The 22,311-nt window shown below is 36.9% G+C and overlaps 1 protein-coding gene across 1 annotated transcript in view; it reads right to left on the reverse strand.

Annotated features, from left to right (window-relative positions):
- Positions 1-2,047: 2,047 nt before the first annotated feature.
- Positions 2,048-22,311, reverse strand: part of LOC126267487 (beta-mannosidase-like) — a 309,954-nt gene continuing 289,690 nt past the window's right edge. The window contains exon 14 of the mRNA XM_049972771.1: positions 2,048-2,430. Within this exon, the coding sequence (XP_049828728.1) occupies positions 2,179-2,430 (252 nt within the window). The 3' untranslated portion in view covers positions 2,048-2,178. The remainder of the gene's footprint in view (positions 2,431-22,311) is intronic.

The raw sequence follows: 22,311 nt of genomic DNA on the forward strand, positions 1-22,311 counted from the left end.
TACATAACACAATGTGAAAGTAAATAAATCCCACTAACATGATAATCTTGGATGGAACTCCTATTAACACAAAATCACTCTCTTTTTAAATAAATATTTTTATATACTCAGCTATATTCTTCATTTTCTCTTTGTCTTCAGTCCCTTCCTTTATCTCTCTTTCATCTTCTTTTCTGCTTTCCTTGTAGCATTTGTGAAACTGGCACTTTACTTACCTATGTACTTTCTTTCACCCCCTACTTACTCTGTTGCTTCCTCAGGCATTTTGTTTTCCTTAGTTGTCTCATCCTTTGGTATAATGACCTGCCCCTCTTTTCTAACCTTCAATAACCTATACTTCTTTCCTCCCTGATGATGGAATAGTTCCAAAAACTAGAATAGTTCTGAAAATTAAAATAGTTTTTTATAGTTTGTTTGTGTCTATTGTCAGTACTTACAAGGAAAATTTTCCATTTTCCATTACCACCCGCACCCCCTCCCCCAGATTTAGTCATAAGATGTCCCAGTCGGTAGCTCATCAGAAAGTGAACTCAGATCAAGCATCAAAACAGGAAGGAGATGCACTGATCTGTGGAAAAAAAGAATTGAAATATAAACAGTGAATGGTCCTAGCTCACAAGGTGCAGCAATGAGCCTGCTTGTGTAACCACAGCATCGTGGCTATGTAATTATGGTGTTGGACTATGAAGGAGATATCCATGTTCAAATCTCACTCATTCCCATTTTTGCCACAAAAATTATGAACTCTCCATCCTATTATTGATGTGTCTGTTCGCTGTATTCAAATTTTGTCTTTGTCATTGTGTAACATCCATTTGCAACAGCAAGGTGTAAGAACGGGACCTCGAGACTTATGAACCTCCTATTTTTCTACACAAGTACCACATTTTATGATTCTTGGGTTCTGTTTTGAAAGTTTTTGATGTACCTCCTGTTTTTCTACACAAGTACCACATTTTATGACTCTTGGGTTCCGTTTTGAAAGTTTTTGACTTCTGAATTCCTTTGTTACAACATAATTGACACCCAATTCTTTGTTGTTTTCATTTCTGTGAAAAGCTCACCTGCTCTCACTGTTCTTCACATTTACTTGCGACGGTAATATAGTCTTACCACATGACTTTTTCTTTAACCAATGTGTAGTATTACAATTGCCAAGACTAGGGAAGGAGAAGAGATGTGTCAATGACCAGATGGAAAATTCATAATTTTGTGTAAAAAAAAAAAATAAAAAAAAAATAAAAAGAGAGAGAGAGAGAGAGAGAGAGAGAGAGAGAGAGAGAGAGAGAGAGAGAGAGAGAAAAAAAGTTTGTTGCAGAAGCAAGATTTGAGCATGGATCTTCCCCTTTACAGTCCTGCAACATGACCACATAATCATGATGCCTACACAACACTCCACAAGGCTGCACATCTTGAGCTGGGACGATTTGTTCTTTCTATTTTGCTTCTTTTTTCACAGTTCAGTACACCTTCCAGTTTTCATGGTTGATCTTTTTGGAAATTTGTGGTAAGTTCCTATGCGACCAAACTGCTGATGTCATTGGTCTCTAGGCTTACACACTACCTAATCCAACTTAAACTAACTTGTATTAAGGACAACACAATCACCCATGCCTGATGGAGGACTCGAACCACCGACAGGGGGAGCCGCCCAAACTGTAGTAAGATGCCTCAGACTGCACGGTGGTTTATCTTTGTTGAGTTTTTGATGGGCTATCCAATGGGCCATCTTAAGACTAAAACTGAGGGGAGTGTGTTGGGGAGTTAGATATTCATCTCCTCAGAGTAAGTCCTGGCTAGTTTCGAGTCTCCTTGCAAAATACATAAACAGTTCTGATAATTTACTACATGAGTAGCCTTATTACACTAGCACTGGTCATAAGTTGTTGCTAATTTGCTTAAAAGAAGTTGTCATCAGTGACTCCCTGTGTGTCTAAACAAATAATGTGACTTGGTCCAGATCACTGAAATGTGTCCTTGGAATTTATGAAACATGTTATGTGAATGAATTAATGAAACATTGAGAATTTGCTCCTTGTGGCGAGAATAAATTTTTGACACTTTTATTTATTTCTTTTCATTAATTTCTTTTAATCTGTGTACAATGTGTTCATCATTTTCTGCGTCCACTGGATGTTATATTAAACATAATTACATTTACTTATATGATAAATGAGATTAATGAAATGAGCTCATGACAGACGTGACAGAAAGAGCACTTTCCAATTCTTCAGCTGTTGTCTCCTGAGTTGTGTAAAACTGAAGTTCAGTGACTGGTTGGAGAATAATAAATCCATTGTCTGAGAAAAACCCGTTGATATTTTCTGCTTCCAACCACACAAAAGGTGCTATAGCGTTGGATGAAACAGTGATATTATATGTGTAAGTATCACTGCCAGACACTTGATATGGGCCAGTCACAGATGTTATCTGTAAGAGAGATTGAAATTGTAAAAAGCACATAAAAACAATATTTTATATTGTTAATGGCACATCTTACACAAGTTGTTAGGAAAATGGTAACAATAGTTAAAACCAGAATGAATCTTCTAGTCTGCTGGTTTGTGTACTGCTTTGAAACTACTTGACAGATTGAGATTCTTAACCCAGAACCTTAACCAAGGCCAGCACCTTGTAATCCACTAGGACAATGTAATCATGCAGAAGTGTGTGTGTATGTGTAATTAGTTCTGAAGAAGGACATTGTCTGAAAGTTTCATATTGATATTAGTCTTGTTTACGTGTCTTATTGACCACTCAGTGTGTCATCCTCATGATTTTAATGTGTATCATTATTCCAGAATGAGGTTTTCACTCTGCAGTCTCAGTCCAGCACACAGTTTTAATCTTCCAGGAAGTTTCATATCATTATTAATACAAAACACACACATGCAAAATTAATTTGTCCCAGATGATTATATATTACATTTCCCAGCACTGCAGCCCCACTGGGCCAAGCAGTTATGTTTTTTTTCAACCTTTCCTCACAAATTTCTTTTAGAATTTTTGTTGCCAAACCCTTTTCTATTATCTGAGTTTATTTCACATATTTACTTTGGGCTTTTCAATTTTCCTTTCAGTGTGTAACTCAAGATTTATCTCTGTGTTCCCCCTTCAGTTCTCATTTATAGTTCTCTGATCTTATTTACTACTAAGGACTTGTTGTACATGCCCCCAGTTAGCAGCCACTTTAGCATCTATTCTCAGAATAGCATGGAAAATGTGTTCAAACACATAATAATGCATAACCAGAGAATAAACACGGTATAACTCAACTGGTAATTCCGACATGGTTAGCGAAGTTACTCCAAGAATAAGTTTTGAGAGTGACACAAACAGTTACAGAATTTGGCATGAATAGTTACAGAATTTTTATGTTAGAGGAAGGAGAAGAAATAGGGAAATCACACAAATTACATGGAAAAATATGTCAATTCCAAATTTATATAAAAGTTTATTACTACCACTTTCCAATTTCATGCGTGAAAACCTGGAGCATATAAATGAAATGTGAAGCTATTTCCTAACTAAAAATTTTTGCTTGTAGTAGACCTAATAGGCATTTGATATTGGTACTTCGTGACTTATATTCTGTTGTGTTGTTTATGTGATTGAGGTGCATAAAAATAACCATTTTTGCCAAAATAGTCTCGCTTCTTTGGGTTATTGTTAGGCTGCTGTAGGTAGTCCCACATGCGAGGCAGCATTCAAAAACAGGATGTGGGACTGGGTTTGGCTTTTGAAAGGGATACAATTGCTGAAATATTAGAAAGGCCTATTTCACTTTATCTAGCAATCAGTGACAAAATAGATGTAATCAAATCAAGAATAGATACTATTTGTACTAACAGCTTTTTCGTTATTACACAATGACATTTTGATTTTTCATGCAGCAAAACATTTGACGAACTTTGATGAGATAATAGATTCTTACACAGAAAGTAAAGCACACCATGTAAAGCTTAGCAAGATTAGAGACAAAAAAAAGCTGGCACCTATGGGTTGAAGAAATGTGTTCAATCTTTCTTGTCTCTTGTCTTTACTGAATTTTTGTACCCTGTATTTAATTCTGTGTGATACAAAAGAGAAAGTTATTAACTAAACCACAATAAAGAGTGCAAATTTTCTGAAGAGTTTGTGATGACGTCATTTATCCACTGAGCCAAAGACAGCGGGTGAAAGCTGCAGCTGATAGATATTTATCTTTGCCGTAGTCGGCTTGATTACGAGTTGTTTATTCTTGTTTACATATGTGTGTGTGTGTGTGTGTGTGTGTGTGTGTGTGTGTGTGTGTGTGTGTGTGTGTGTTATATATATATCCTTTTTTCCCCCTAAGGTAAGTCTTTCCGCTCCCGGGATTGGAATGACTCCTTACCCTCCCCTTAAAACCCACATCATTTCATCTTTCCTTTTCCTTCCCTCTTTCCTGACGAAGCAGCCGCCGGTTGCGAAAGCTCCAAATTCTGTGTGTGTGTTTGTGTGTTTTATTCATTGTGCCTATCTACCGGCGCTTTCCCACTTGGTAAGTCTTGGAATCTTTGTTTTTAATATATATATTCTTAGAAAGTTGTGTGCTGCAAAATGAACATATTTTTGAAAATTTTTGACATCCTATGTGAAATGATAAGGGGAGGAGGGGTGGGGGGTGGGGATGGGGGATGCACCACTATCAAGTTTTTACCCCCATTAAGATCATAATTTTTCCCAGCCTAAACACATTCGCCCCCTCATGAACCATGGACCTTGCCGTTGGTGGGGAGGCTTGCGTGCCTCAGCGATACAGATAGCCGTACCATAGGTGCAACCACAATGGAGAGGTATCTGTTGAGAGGCCAGACAAACATGTGGTTCCTGAAGAGGGGCAGCAGCCTTTTCAGTAGTTGCAGAGGCAACAGTCTGGATGATTGACTGATCTGGCCTTGCAACATTAACCAAAACGGCCTTGCTGTGCTGTTACTGCGAACGGCTGAAAGCAAGGGGAAACTACGGCCGTAATTTTTCCCGAGGGCATGCAGCTTTACTGTATGATTAAATGATGATGGCGTCCTCTTCGGTAAAATATTTCGGAGGTAAAATAGACCCCCATTCGGATCTCGGGGCGGGGACTACTCAAGAGGATGTCGTTATCAGGAGAAAGAAAACTGGCGTTCTACGGATCGGAGCATGGAATGTCAGATCCCTTAATCGGGCAGGTAGGTTAGAAAATTTAAAAAGGGAAATGGATAGGTTAAAGTTAGATATAGTGGGAATTAGTGAGGTTCTGTGGCAGGAGGAACAAGACTTCTGGTCAGGTGACTACAGGGTTATAAACACGAAATCAAATAGGGGTAATGCAGGAGTAGGTTTAATAATGAACAGGAAAATAGGAATGTGGGTAAGCTACTACGAACAGCATAGTGAATGCATTATTGTGGCCAAGATAGATATGAAGCCCACACCTACTACAGTAGTACAAGTTTATATGCCAACTAGCTCTGCAGATGACGAAGAAATTGAAGAAATGTATGATCAAATAAAAGAAATTATTCAGATAGTGAAGGGAGATGAAAATTTAATAGTCATGGGTGACTGGAATTCGGTAGTAGGAAAAGGGAGAGAAGGAAACGTAGTAGGTGATTATGGACTGGGGCAAAGAAATGAAAGAGGAAGCCGCCTGGTAGAATTTTGCACAGAGCATAACTTAATCATAGCTAACACTTGGTTTAAGAATCATAAAAGAAGGCTGTATACATGGAAGAACCCTGGAGATACTAAAAGATATCAGATAGATTATATAATGGTAAGACAGAGATTTAGGAACCAGGTTTTAAATTGTAAGACATTTCCTGGGGCAGATGTGGACTCTGACCACAATCTATTGGTTATGACCTGTAGATTAAAACTGAAGAAATTGCAAAAAGGTGGAAATTTAAGGAGATGGGATCTGGATAAACTGAAAGAACCAGAGGTTGTACAGAGTTTCATGAAGAGCATAAGGGAACATTTGACAGGAATGGGGGAAAGAAATACAGTAGAAGAAGAATGGGTAGCTTTGAGGGATGAAGTAGTGAAGGCAGCAGAGAATCAAGTAGGTAAAAAGACAAGGGCTAGTAGAAAGCCTTGGGTAACAGAAGAAATATTGAATTTAATTGATGAAAGGAGAAAATATAAAAATGCAGTAGATGAAGCAGGCAAAAAGGAATACAGACGTCTCAAAAACAAGATCGACAGGAAGTGCAAAATGGCTAAGCAGGGATGGCTAGAGGACAAATGTAAGAATGTAGAGGCTTATCTCACTAGGGGTAAGATAGATACTGCCTACAAGAAAATTAAAGAGACCTTTGGAGAAAAGAGAGCCACTTGTATGAACATCAAGAGCTCAGATGGAAACACGGTTCTAAGCAAAGAGAGAAACGCAGAAAGGTGGAAGGAGTATATAGAGGGTCTATACAAGGGCGATGCACTTGAGGACAATATTATGGAAATGGAAGAGGATGTAGATGAAGATGAAATGGGATATACGATATTGTGTGAAGAGTTTGACAGAGCACTGAAAGACCTGAGTCGAAACAAGGCCCCGGGAGTAGATATCATTCCATTAGAACTACTGACAGACTTGGGAGAGCCAGTCATAACAAAACTCTACCAGCTGGTGAGCAAGCTGTATGAGACAGGCGAAATACCCTCAGACTTCAAGAAGAATATAATAATTCCAATCCCAAAGAAAGCAGGTGTTGACAGATGTGAAAATTACTGAACTATCAGTTTAATAAGTCACAGCTGCAAAATACTAACGCGAATTCTTTACAGACGAATGGAAAAACTATTAGAAGTCGACCTCGGGGAAGATCAGTATGGATTCCGTAGAAATGTTGGAACACGTGAGGCAATGCTGACCTTATGACTTATCTTAGAAGCTAGATTAAGGAAGGGCAAACCTATGTTTCTAGCATTTGTAGACTTAGAGAAAGCTTTTTACAATGCTGACTGGAATACTCTCGTTCAAATTCTGAAGGTGGCAAGGGTAAAATACAGGGAGCGAAAGGCTATTTACAATTTGTACAGAAATCTGATGGCAGTTATAAGAGTCGAGGGGCATGAAAGGGAAGCTGTGGTTGGGAAGGGAGTGAGACAGGGTTGTAGTCTCTCCCCGATGTTATTCAATCTGTATATTGAGCAAGCAGTAAAGGAAACAAAAGAAAAATTTGGAGTAGGTATTAAAATCCACGGAGAAGAAATAAAAACTTTGAGGTTCGCCGATGACATTGTAATTCTGTCAGAGACAGCAAAGGACTTGGAAGAGCAGTTGAACGGAATGGATAGTGTCTTGAAAGGAGGATATAAGGTGAACATCAACAAGAGCAAAACGAGGATTATGGAATGTAGTCGAATTAAGTCGGGTGATGCTGGGGGAATTAGATTAGGAAATGAGGCACTTAAAGTAGTAAAGGAGTTTTGCTATTTGGGGAGCAAAATAACTGATGATGATCGAAGTAGAGAGGATATAAAATGTAGACTGGCAATGGCAAGGAAAGTGTTTCTGAAGAAGAGAAATTTGTTAACATTGAGTCTAGATTTAAGTGTCAGGAAGTCATTTCTGAAAGTATTTGTATAGAGTGTAGCCATGTATGGAAGGGAAACATGGACAATAAATAGTTTGGACAAGAAGAGAATAGAAGCTTTTGAAATGTGGTGCTACAGAAGAATGCTGAAGATTAGATGGGTAGATCACATAACTAATGAGGAAGTATTGAATAGGATTGGGGAGAAGAGAAGTTTGTGGCACAACTTGACCAGAAGAAGGGATCGGTTGGTAGGATATGTTCTGAGGAATCAAGGGATCACCAATTAGGTATTGGAGGGCAGCGTGGAGGGTAAAAATCGTAGAGGGAGACCAAGAGATGACTACACTAAGCAGATTCAGAAGGATGTGGGTTGCAGTGGGTTCTGGGAGATGAAGAAGCTTGCACAGGATAGAGTAGCATGGAGAGCTGCATCAAACCAGTCAGGATTGAAGACCACAACAACAACAACAACAACAACAACAAACACATTCTCTCCTGTTCTCTTCATGAGTTCCTCTTCAACCCAGCATGTCACCTGTTGAGTCATTGACTTGCACCCTGATGCTCCACTACGCCTACCCCCCCCCCCTCCCCCCCCCTGCCCCCCTATCTTAAAAAAAAAAAAAAAAAAAAAAGGAAACACAAATTGTCCTTAGTGCATATCAAGCCCACTAACTGTCAGTCAACAGTACTTGCATTGTAATAACTTCCGTTCCCTTCACACTAAAAAGCATCTTCTTTACAGTCACACCATTCATGGTCTGCAGTGCCAAAACACATTATAAACTGGGGCAGAGGTTCTGTTTGAGCAAGGTTTCAGATCAGTCATTCAGTTTATTAAAGTCTCACTGACCATCTCATCCTTTATAGCAGCAGAATCCTGAGAGAACTTCCATTGCGTGGAATATGAGTGTAGGCTCTGAAAAACAAATGAGCATCAAAGAGTGTAAAATACTTCAGTCTGGCTGGTGTCCAGACACCAAGAAGATAGCTGGGTTGGTTGTCAAAATACTGTGTAAAAGAATTGTATCAACAACACTTAAAGGTTGCCATTAATCTCTTATACATCCCTTCCACACCAGAAAGTCACTCCCATACAGCCTAGCTGCTTGCGAATGAGTCATGTGCAGTAACAAACACGTCCGCAAACTGATATCTTGTGTCATAGCTACACATCACCCTAATATTCAACACCCTTTCCCCATCTCCTACAAACCAGCTGCAAAGGACCACAGTCTCTTATAAACCAATACCCATTATTCAAACATCCTCTCTCGGGGCTTTGACTGCCTAAATTGCTGGTCATTAAAATTGCAGCACCAGGAAGGGTAGTGAACAATGAATTTTACTTACTGTGCATGTAGTATAAGAAGGTCATTCAATAATTAAACAGACACACATATATAGTGAAGGTAATGTGCAGTGCAGGAAACTGAATCTTTTGTGTTAATTGGCAACCTTGCAAAGAGTGTTAATCATTTGTCCAATTAATGTTTATATAAAAGTAACATCTAAGGTCTCAGTTGTGATTATGTGTCTGCTTGAAGAATTTGTATTTGATGAACAGGCTTCTGGGATCTGATTTGTAACTATCAGAAAGTGTACAACTGCCACAATTCCCAGATGGAGAAACAATATGGCAGCAGTTGCATGAGCCATGTGAGATTTTATGCACAGGTGGAAAAGTTTAAACACAATCACAGAAGTGTAACTGACAAGCATTGTTCTGGGCATATGGTAGCAGTAAAAGCTTGAGCTTTGCAGGCTTTTATATATTGGCTTATGCAAGAAAATCAATGACTTACACCTGAATGAATTGCTGAAAAATGTTGAGTAAGTGTTGGTACAATTCATTCCACCATTCAATACAAACTGAACTACCATACAACATGCGGAATGAGTGTCTCCAGAGAACTTACTGTTACCACAAAGAACAAAGATTTCACATTTGCATTGATCTCAGAGACTGTAGTAGTACCAAAGGTGATGCATTTTTTGGCAGGATTTCAAACACTAATCACAGTTGAATACATCAATTTGAGCAAGAGTTCAAATGTGAAAGCAGGTGGTGCTAACACTCTGAATCAACTGTCCATAAGAAGTTCAAAACTCAACCATAGGCTTGCAAAGGTCATGTTAACCATCTGTTGGAGTTCCCATGGTCCAATGGTCTGTGATTTTTGGAAGAGCAACGCTACTCAGGTGTGACTGAGAACAAAGTCAAGCCCACACTGAAGAATATACAGCTCCAAACTCATCCACAAGTTTTTTTCCAAATCATTACTATTCTGATTCATAGTGCTGTCAGAATGATGTCAACAACAATTAAGTTAATGAAGAAGTCATTGTCATCTCACCCAAAACAATTCATCAGTTAAAGTCAAGCATTAAGACAATGTTCATTTTTGTTTACTTTTTTATGTAAGAGGGACAGTGCATTCATAGTTCACTCCACCACATCAGATCATTAACTATGTTTATTCTATTTGAAGGCTCTGTGAAGATCGCATAACAGGGGCTGGTATTGCCACCATGACACTCCTCCTACTCATACATTTTTTCTTAAAAATAGCATACTTCCTTGCCCCATACATCTTACTCACCTGACCTAACTCCATGAAATTTATTCTTGTTCCTACATAGGAAGAGGAGCATGGAAAGACACTAGTTTCATCAGTTATGAGCAGTGAAGAAAACATGATGGAGGATCTGACAGCCATGACTGTAAATGACTATAAAAATACAGTGCCTTTGAAGGTTTGTGGTGTGTGCAGTGCAATAAAATGTTCCAGCACTGTATTGTCACCCTTAGTGCATCTTTTCAAATTTTTCCATGTAAAAGTTGGCCATTACAGGTGATGCAGGTGAGCCCATTAGAAACCCATCAGCTTGTTTATAGTAGTTTCTGTCATGCAGGAAGTATGTTGTGAGTCGGTGATGGAAGAAGTATACTTTGGAAAAATATGTCTATACTAGGTGCACACATGAGTCACTGCAGCCAGTACATTAGAAATTAAGCACTCTTTCTGGGCATCCTAAAACCAATCAAACAGACCAAGGAGATAATTAATGATGATGTAAATAAAATAGAAAGAAACTTCCACATGGGAAAAATACATTAAAAACAAAGATTCCAAGACTTACCAAGCGGGAAAGCACCGGCAGACAGGCACATGAACAAAAGACACAAACACACACACAGAATTACTAGCTTTCGCAACCGATGGTTGCTTCTTCAGGAAGGAGAGGGAAAGACGAAAGGATGTGGGTTTTAAGGGAGAGGGTAAGGAGTCATTCCAATCCCGGGAGCGGAAAGACTTCCCTTAGGGGAAAAAAAGGACAGGTGTACACTCGCACACACACACATATCCATCTGCACATACACATGCGGATGGATATGTGTGTGTGTGCGAGTGTACACCTGTCCTTTTTTTCCCCTAAGGGAAGTCTTTCCGCTCCCGGGATTGGAATGACTCCTTACCCTCTCCCTTAAAACCCACATCCTTTCGTCTTTCCCTCTCCTTCCTGAAGAAGCAACCATCGGTTGCGAAAGCTAGTAATTCTGTGTGTGTGTTTGTGTGTTTTGTTCATGTGCCTGTCTGCCGGCGCTTTCCCGCTTGGTAAGTCTTGGAATCTTTGTTTTTAATATAGACCAAGGAGATAAACTGATGAGTTTTGATGCTGTTTTGTTGTTGATTGTGGTTGCTCTCCAAGAGACACTGATTTACTGGAACAACATTTTGAGCCTTACATGTAAAGTAAATCTCTAAAGTGCCTATATAAATATTTTTTCCTTTATTATTTTGTTTCACTCGTTATATTTAGTAGTAAATATCAGTACATTCAACTGGTACATCTACCTGAACATGAATATTTCAATGTATTTATATATAAGAGAGACTGTTTTTTACTACTGCAACTGAACACTCGAGTGGCAGGTTTGAAGAATAAAAGAAAGTGACTGGTGACACAATGATGAAACTTGTGTGCTGGTTTTCACATGTGAGGGCACAAATAAATCATTTAAATAAATATGTGCACCATACTGATGGAATTGCAGAATGACACAAATTAATACTGAGTAAACTGTGAACTGAGTGTTCTGATTTTATGCTTAGATGAACTAAGATAGTTTTCACGTGTGCAATGAATACAAATTGATGGCACACTGATGAAACAATGAGTGTGCAGGATATCAGGCTTGAGCATTTCCAAGATTGAACTTTGATGTGAGTTAAGCCTTGAACTACATTGTATCAATCACTAAACTGAAACTGTTTGATGGGTGCCACTGAGTAGGACACTGTATAGGGACATATATTCCATAAATACATTAGTGTTGCATATTTGAAACTGTGCATACTCTAGAACTTAAGTCCCTTGAAATCAAGTTCACAATGACAATTGCAACAGTACAGAAGTCCTATTTTTACCTGTAACAGATGTATAATGCATTTGGAGATATAATTTTCAAAGCAGAAATACCAAATATCAACATAAATGTCATTGTCACAACACTATCTCTTCAGTGAGATGAGGTGCAACCAAAGTAGAGAGTTCTGAAAAAGACTGCTAAATAAAGTCCAGTTCTCAATTTCAACAGTAATGTAATGGGTCTACCTGTTTTTTCTTTAAAACAAGATGTAGTTGTTGTACCAGTCATAACATAGTAATTTGTTGATTTATGACAACATTGTTACTGTAAACTACCAACATATAAATGTAGCATTTGCTACACATCCCTCGCTAAAGTTTTTGATTATTTGTAGAAGAGTACTTACTCATGTTCCCATTCATTTGGTTCATTAACCATGTTTCATAGATTCTAACTTCCCATGTGGTTTTTCTGAAGTGAGCAGATTTGCAAACCACCATTATACAATGTGCATAAGAACTTATCCTAGATGTGCTTTGTTCTGATTAGCCAAGAACACAACCAGTCTGGTACTTGAAACTGAGGGCTAATGAATACTTGTCTGAGGCTGGTTTGTTTACAAAATTATAAGTTGCACATATTGTGGACGTCAGTACATTTAGCGTAACTGAGTGCACTTCTGGGCCCATGCATACTTATTCAACAATATTGGTGCAATATACTTGTGGGAACTGTATTTAATGTCAGAGAATGATGTTTCTCTTAATTTTCTTGAAAATACTTTTTGCAAACAAGTAAAGTTATAGAGTGAGTATATAAGTACAGTTACACTGATTTTGAGCTGAACAGTATATTTAATTTAATTCTTTTAGATTATAATCTCACACTGTTAAACAGCACACCTCAATTCATTCAGTGTAACTAGTGGGATTAGGTCACCACTTGATTAGACAGTCATTTATGTTACATGGTCATTTAACTATTCAAATTTAGATTGGGCACAGCTATTACATACTTTCTGATGAGGAAAACAACTATGAACAGGTTAATGAATTTCTTATGGGTGTGCCACTGTCATGTATCATGGAAAATATTTAACTGGAAGAATTAGAAAAGACTGCATTTAGGACATTGCCTCAGCTACCTAAACATTTCTATGGATATGCTGATGACACATCTGTGGTGTTGCTAAATGGGAGAACCTCTCTATATGAAGTCTTCCACCATCTCAACAAGATCCATGAGTTGATCAAGCTCTGTCTAACAGAGGTATCATTCCAATGTTTCAACCATCTGCAAAATAAGGAACATTCTGGGCAATGTGAAATGTTACCTCAAATTTTGTTCACCTTGGTCTAGCACATTCCGTGCGAATGTGGAAAATCTTACATTGGAGAAGTGCAAGGCTCTCTCTCTCTCTCTCTCTCTCTCTCTCTCTCTCTCTCTCTCTCTATCAAGAGAAAAAAAAAAATGTTCCCTGGCTGAGCATAGCCCAACGGAAAAGCACTCCTTCAATTTCTAAAAGATGTCTGCCTTCTGCTTAGCTAATCGTTGCTTAGACAGTATTATTAAGGAGGCAATCAAGGTACGGGTGTTGACAAATCTTGTTAATCATGATAAGGATTTTGCCCCCATCAGAATTCTGAATTGTTTATTAATCTCATGAGATAAATAATCAAATTCATTTGATTCAGGTACAGGAGACATGTCAAAAGTTTGGTAAAATTTTCTGTAAACATAGAAAGCTGATGTTTACATAAAGCATCATAATAATAACACAATTTAGTTTTATATACTCAACAGGCAGAGATAATAATAATAATAATAATAATAATAATAATAATAATAATAATACCCCACGGGAGTTACTAGTCTCCTACCGGGCGCCTCCCCAGGTGGCGGATAGGGGGGTGCTCACTAGATATGGTGGGTACCGGGCAAATAAAATACCCGGGGTGGACCAAAACTAGTACCAAAGGGCACGACTGTTCCACATGTTAGTGGCGGTGACCAACAGCGTCTGTTCCACATGTTAGTGGCGGCTGACTCATGTTTCAAGGCTCCACAACCTTGATCCTATCAACTGGCACATGCCAGACCAACTATGAATTACAAGTAAAATCATGGTTCGTGTATGTAATAACAAAATTACCCCAGGTGGTAAAATCCACCCACCTAGTAAAAAGGTGGCAACCGGTCATTCGGATTCTGGGGAGACCGGGCCTACACGATTTATGAGTGAGTCGGAGCACTCTGGAAAACTTCCCAAAAACAAAAACAAGAAGAAAAATTACATTTGAACAATAAACATACAGACACTGATACAACCAGGAAAATTACATATTGTAACAGAAGAATTAAAGAAACTGAAAATCCAAATCCTAGCAGTACAAGAGACAAGGTTCCCCGATGATCAAACCACTGATTACAATGGCTTCAGAATCTTCAAAAGTGGAACTAATAGGAAAATTGGTAGAGGGGCGAACATGCTTGGTATGGCCTTTATTGTTGAAAAATCTGCCGTTAAATCTATAAAGTCTGTAAGAACCATTAACAACAGACTAATGCTTCTTAGGTTTAAAAATAAGAATAAAAACTACACCCTAATTAGTGTCCATGCACCGTGCAACATTGAAAATAAGAAGAACCGAGAAGCTGTAGACAAATTCTGGGAACGATTAGAACTTGAAATCTCTAAAATACCAAGAAACGATGTCAAAGTACTTCTTGGAGATTTCAATGCACAGATTGGCAAAGAAAAAAAATTTAGGAAGACAGTTGGCTTATATCCAGCACACAGATTGACCAACAAAAACGGTATGAGACTAATCCAACTCTGCCAACAGTTCAACATGAAAATAAGCTCAACCTCCTTCAACAAGAAACCTAGCAAACAAAAAACCTGGAGATCCCCTATAAACCAACTTGGAGAATTTCAGATCGACCATGTAGCCATCTCTTATGACTTCCAAAAAGAGATCAGAGATATTCAAGTTAAGAAAGGCACAAATATCGACTCTGATCACTACCTCACCAGGGTTCGAGTACAATTCACTCCAAGACGAAAAACATCGCAAACACCACCGGTAGTACCAAAATTTAATCTACAGAAACTAACAGAATCAGAAACAATAGAAACATGGGAAAATTCTCCTGCAAACAACTGGGAAAAATTCAAGACAAAAATTACAGAAATAGCCAAAGAAAAAAAACCGTTACAGAAGAAACCCAAACATCCGTGGTGGAATATAAAATGTGAAAATGCCGTTGAATTACGCAAAAAAGCCTTTGAGAAATATAGCTCAAATAAGAATGAGGGGAATCACCAGAACTTTCTAGAAACACGAAAGCTTTCGAATAAAATTATCAGACAAGAGAAGAGAAAATATGTAATCCAACAATTAGAATCAATAGACACAGATTTTAAAAACTATAATACACATGGATTCTACAAAACTTTCGCAAACCAAATTAAAGGTTATAACCCTCAAAATGTTTGCTTCCGAAAACCAGATGGGAATTTAGCACTAAGCGATGAAGAAAACTGTGAAGTATTAGCCGAATATTTTGAAAAACTGCTAAACTGTCCAGAACCAACAGAAACCCTCCCAATATCCAATCCAACACCAAAGCCCCGCAGCAAAAAGATTCCTCACCGCCAACAGAAGAAGAAATTATCAAACACATAAAGAAACTAAAAAATAACAAAGCCTCCGGGGAGGATGGAATTGTAGCTGAATTTCTCAAAAATCTAGGGCCTAATTCAAGAAAGGAGCTAGTAGGAATTATTCAAAATATATGGGTCACCGAAGAAATCCCAGAAGATTGGAAGTGTGCCTTAATAAATCCATTACACAAAAAAGGGGATAAACATGATGTAAATAATTACAGAGGAATTTCTCTACTTCCTGTCACATATAAGATTTTATCGGCTTGTATTCTTGAAAGAGCACAAGAAATGCTAGAACCCAAAATCTCAGATTTCCAAGCTGGGTTCAGGCCAAACAGATCATGCCCAGAGCAAATTTTAAACCTAAAATTAATCACAAGGATAAGGAAGATGCGAGGCAAGCCTACAGTGTATGTCTTTGTCGACTTCAAGAAGGCATATGACTCAATCCACAGACCCACACTATTTAGGATTCTTGAGGAAAAAGGTTTGGATCAGAAAATACAGAAAATCATTCAACAGACGTTAACAAATACAAAATCCAAAGTGAAATTTATGGGAAAACTTTCAAGACCATTTGAAATAAAAACTGGGGTTAGACAGGGTGATGGGTTGTCGCCTTTGTTGTTCAATGTAGTTCTGGATAGAGTCATGGAAGAATGGGAGAAGAAACTTGAAGAAGAAAAGTGCTGGAAACCAATTTCATTAGGAACCAAGAAACATAACCTAAGAATCCCCTACTTAGCCTTTGCAGACGATCTCGCAATAATGGCAGATTCTAGTGAGATGGCTATAAAACAGGTAGAAATTCTAAAAGAATGTGCAGAAAAAGTCGGCCTACAGATATCATTTGAAAAGACAGTGTTTACAACAACAAATTTAGAAATTTCCAAATTACAAACAAAATACGGAGAAATCAACAGAGTACCATACTTCAAATATCTTGGAGAAATTATCTCGGAAAAATTTGCACAGCAAGAAAGAATACAAAAAGCTCGTAAAGGTTTAGGATTAGTGCAAAACCACTATAATAAAAAATATTTATCTTTAAATGCAAAAATTAGGCATTACAATACAGTCATTAAACCATCAATGTTATATGCCAGCGAAACCTTGGCACTAAACAGGAAAACTGATCTAGAAAATCTAAAGAAAGAAGAAAGAAAAATAATTAGAAAAATTTTGGGACCAAGATGAACCGAGAATGGATATAGATTACAGAAAACATCAAAAATTGAAGAATATTCTAACATAGAGATAGACATGAGGAAAAGACGCCTTAAATTCTATGGCCACATAATGAGACTTCCTGAACACAGATTAACAAAAAGAATTGTAGAATACGTAGATTCTCTTGTTAATGGAGGAGAATGGATCCAAAAAGTTAAAAAAGATTTGGAATTAGCAAAAATTACTAAAGAAGAAATAGCTGCAAGGAACAATTTTAGAATAAAAGTTGAAAAGTGGGGGGTTAAACCAGAGACAAAAGCACCGAGAACCGGAACAAAATGGAGCGAAGAAAGAAGAACTAAATTTTCGCAAAAAATGAAAAACTGGTGGACAAATAAAAAGAACCAGAAGACCAAGAAGAACGGAAAGTGAACCAGCTTTACTTAGCGTCTTCCACATGGGAGCTTTACGACTAATAATAATAATAATAATAATAATAATAATAATAATAATAGTATCTAAAAATATAACTCTAAATTACCCTAGCTCAAATTATCATGTCATCCTCTAAAAATTCTTCTATCAAATAGTAACATTTCTCCCCCAGAATCTGATGTAGCCTTATTTTTAGGATCTCTGGCTTAAAAGTAAATATATGTCTGCCCATTAATTTGTTATATATTGTCATCCCCATATAATGTGGAGCCTGTTCAAATAATTTCAATTTGTGTGTGAGAAGCATAACATTATTTTTATCTCTTGCTTTTTATGTGTGGTTACAATGATTTTCCTCAAATAATTTTTGCCTGCTTTGTAGGAAGATAATTATTTCATAAATTTATATGGAGGGTACAGTTAGGATTTACAGTTGTTGAAATAATGGGTGATAAGATTTTGTTTTTTGTGCAGTACACATGTATCTGATAACTTTTCTCTGAAGTTTCAGTATGCGAGATACTCTACTTGAACTTCCTCAGAAAATTACACCATCCCTAATGACTAATTCAAAATAAGTATGATATGCTATTTTTTGTGTACTCATGTTGATAGAATTTGCAACTATCTGCATTGCAAATGCAAAACTGCTTACTATACTTGATAAGGATTCTTTTTTTGTGTTCTGGTTCAAGTTCTTGTCCACATTTAGTCCTAGGAACTTGACAGTATCAGCTTCTTCCATAAGTTGATTATTGTGTTCTATTTTAAGCTCTGCATATTTTGAGTGTTTGGTTTGGAAATGTACCATATGTGGTTTTGCAACATTCAGTTTCAACCCATTTAACTGGAACCAGTTTTCTAGGATGTCCAGTGTGCTCACAATGAAGTTTGGAATTTTTGAATTTTTCTGCATCACTATCTTCAATTAAAACAGAAATATTGTCTGCAAACAGAACTGATGGGGAATTGATATTTGTGGATAAGTCATTTACATAGAATAGAAACAAGATTGGCCCCAAAAGGAGCCTTGAGGCACACCTTGTGGTACAGCACTCCATTTCGAAAAATAATTCACCACATGTGAAGTGATAGTTACCCTTTGTTTTCTGTTCTACAGGTATGATGTAAGCCATTTGAGAGTATTTCCCTTAATCCCATATTTATATAGTTAGTAGATAAGCAAGGCATGGTTCACATAGTCCAAGGTTTTAGTAAGATCACAGAAAATACCAGCAACTTTACGCCTCTGGTCCAGTGCTTTCCATATCTTTTCAATAAAGTTATTTACTGCATCCAGAGTGTTTTTTCCTGGTTGGAATCCAAATTGATTATTTATAATGATATCTTTTTCACAATAAAATTTTGTATCTGGTTTGCAGCTACTTTCTCAAACACTTTCGACAAGATTGGAAGAGTAGAAATAGGACGATAGTTTCCCATGTCTTCCCTTGACCCTTTCTTGAACAGAGATCTGACTTTGGCATACTTCAACACATCAGGAAAGCACCCCTGTTCAAAAGATTTCTTAATTGTTTTAGGTAGTGGAGGTGCTATTATGTGGTACACTGCTTTAATCACTTTAGTCGGTGTCCCATCCGACCCAGCTGAATTTTTATTTCTTAATGATAATATAATATTTTCCACATGCTTTATTCAGACTTTTTTAAAATCTCTGAGGTACTCAGCTCCTTGCTGGAGTCCAAAGGGGTTTACTTTACTGTGATACTCTACTATATCAACATCTGGCTTTGCCACATTTATGAAGAATTAATTTAAACACTCCGATATTTGAGCTGGGTTTACAATAATGCTATAATTTACTTTAATCCTAGATATTTCATTTCTATTAAATCTAACACCTATCTCTGATTTGACAACAGACCACACTGCCTTTGTTTTACTTTTATGTTGTGAAATGAACTTATTGTTTGTCATTTGTTTGGCTGCTTTCACAACTTTTTTGATGGTAGCTTTATAACATCTAAAATATTCAGTAAAATACCTGTTTTTATTATATTTCAGTACATTATGTAGTTGCCAGTTCCTAACGCAAGAAATTTTTATCCCAGAGTTATCCATTTAACTTTACCAATGATTTTGTTACATGTGGTTGTAAATGGAAAAGTTTCATTAAACTCCCCAAGAAAACTGCTTAAAAATTTGTCAAAGATACTACAACTTGAAATAAAGGTATCATAAAGCCATTCAACCTCTCTTAACTTATTTATAAATACAGTAAATTTTTTTTCATTTGAAGTTCCTTTTCATAGAATTTCTTTGTTAATTTTTGGTAGTTCAATCAGTAATGGGGAGTGGTCAGAGATTGGTAGAACCAAGAAAAATTTATGGGCATCTTCAAATACATAGTTGGTTAGGATATTGTCAGTACAGGTTGCTGACTGTGCATTACCCAGTGGCTTGTTTAATGTTTACTTTCAAGCCAAAATTTTTTGCTATGTCAGTGTTTTTGGACACATCATTGCTTTCACCTAGGATATTAATATTGAAGTCAGCAGCTATTACAACCTTTTTTTTCTTTTTCTTTGTTTAGATTTTCAAGGAGGCACTGAAATTTGGCCAGAAAAACTTCAATTCCAGCTTTCTCTGGTACGCTGTAAATAGAAACCACTATGATATTTAGGTCCCTTAACTCGATACAGCAGCTATCAAATATACTATCTTCATTCAAATGATTAAAATCATTTTTTATTACATATTTTATATCAGACTGAGTAAGTATGCAAGAGCTTCCAAGTGATTCTTCATGTCTACAAAAGCTGTCTACTACCTCAAAATTTCTGATTTCGTTAAGAATTTTAATATTATCACATGTAAGCCAATGCTCATTGAGACAAATAACTTTAATATTTTTACACTCTAAAAGAATAATTTATAAATCGTCCATTTTATGACTTTTGTTTTGAAAGTTGGCACTTAGACCGTTTATATTCCAGTGCATTACGTAGGAACATTGTTTCTTATTTATGGTTTCAAGCAGTATGTTCTTTCTTGGACACCATTTCAGTCTTGCTGTTTTAGTTACCAAATGCTGTTTCTCATCCCCATCATTCCTTATAAGTTTCCCCCATTATTCAGAATTTTACAAGTATCAGCAAACATTTTACAAAGAATTTTTGATCCTAATCTGTTTAAATGAAGACTACCTTTACCCAGGCATTTAATGCTTAAGAACTTATTTGGGTTTACATACACAGCTCCCATATCATTACAGCTTTCGCTTCTATCACTGTTTATTCTCGCTATATAACTATCACTCATGGATCTTCTGTAGACAACACGACTCACTACAATTCTAGATGCCTTGTAGATGTTTCTAGCAGATTGAATTAAATTTCTTGTTTCATTTACAATTTCCTCTCCAATCTTCCTTCTAAGGGAATTTGTAACTATGTGGTTGAAGGTCCCGGGTAATTCTTCCGAGATGCCTCTGGTGAACCATCCTGTGAGTAGTATATGTTGTTAAAATGTTTCTTCAATTGATGGGTCTTGATACCTGGGTGAACATCTATTATGGACTTTGTCACTGCCACATTTTGGAGCAGAGAATCGCCTATAACAAGGAAATTACTGTTTTCATTCTGTTTTATGTTGCTTAGGCGCGTTGAGTTCTTTTTCTGTATGTTACACTTGTTCACTTATATTTATTTGGAGTTTTTGTGATTTCTGTGCTAGTTTCTTCCGTACATGTTACAGGCACATTGTTTTGAACAGATGTATCAATCCACATGTTTTTCATGTTATTTTCATCAATCGCCTCAGCTATTTCACAGAAACATTTTCTTCCACTTTTCAGGTCACAGTTTTCTTGCATCTGCACTGATAGTTCTGCTTTTACATTGTGAATGTCGCCACATAGGATTTTGATAATTTCTTCCTGTGAGCTCACAGTGGAAGCTAGTTTCGCTTTCTCATTCTACAAACACTCTAGGCATGACCAGTGAATATCGTCACTTACAAAGTTTTAACATATTTTTGCACATCTTTCATGCAGCTGAAAGTTGTGTTTAACACAGAAGATTCCTTTTACAACCAGTTTCTGATACATTTTACATGATACACTATTTAATTTTTGCCTATTTACTAATGTTGTGTCACTACACTTTTAAATAGGTGCCATCTTGCTACCTCGCCACAGCACTGAAACTGGTCTTTGAAGCAATAAGGTGGGAGAGACAGCAGTTGTAGTGGTTTGCCTACTTTTATTTTCTCCATTGGTTGTCCTCGGTGTCAATGTACTGCATTGGTACACTGGCTGAAAAATGGGATTTGTAATTTGGTCACTGACTACTGTAAATAATGTAGCCACCATATGCACTGTTGCGTTTCACAGTCTTCTACTTTCACTGTTTACTACCCCCTCCCCCCCCCCAATATTATACAGTTATATGACCAGTGCACTATTGTTTAAACTTTCCATAAGCCTCATTAATAGTTTGCAGGCAAACCATCCACATACTGCTACAATAGTTTACAGTTGAACAACTATGAGCAATAGAAGCCTAACCACAAAGTTCACAGTTCTTGAGGAATAATCAGGTATGTATTGAGCAGACACTGCCACTGTTTTAACACCCAGACTAATTGTGTAACACTTATTACACTGTTAAGTGGAGGCATTGTTGTCGCTCTAACCAACACAGGTGCCTCGTCTGACACTCAGCTGTGGATTGACTGACTCGTGACAAAAACTTGGGCCCTTATATATCATCACAATAATAGGTACTGAAACTACACATTGTTTGAAGTTAAATCCAGAGAAATTACAATTAAAACTTAACTCATTTAATTAACTGAATACATTGAAAGATTCATTCCTTTTAACAGTTTATCCTACTACAAGATTTAGGCTGAATTATTTGTTTAAATCATGAAATTAACAAATATCATTAAGCAAACAATAAATTTGATAAAACTTTTAATTACTTTGGAATTAATTAAGAGCTGGCTTTGCTAACATGTTTTCGAATAGAGCCAAATAGATCCTTTAAGAATACTATTAGTTTTTCCTCCAAATGTTTATAATTAGTACATTATTTATAATTGTTTATAAGTTGACAGAATTAAAGTTACAAAACAATAACTGATTTCACCCT

The sequence above is a fragment of the Schistocerca gregaria genome, chromosome 4 (genome assembly GCF_023897955.1).
Source record: "Schistocerca gregaria isolate iqSchGreg1 chromosome 4, iqSchGreg1.2, whole genome shotgun sequence".
In the NCBI taxonomy this organism is placed as follows: domain Eukaryota; kingdom Metazoa; phylum Arthropoda; class Insecta; order Orthoptera; family Acrididae; genus Schistocerca; species Schistocerca gregaria.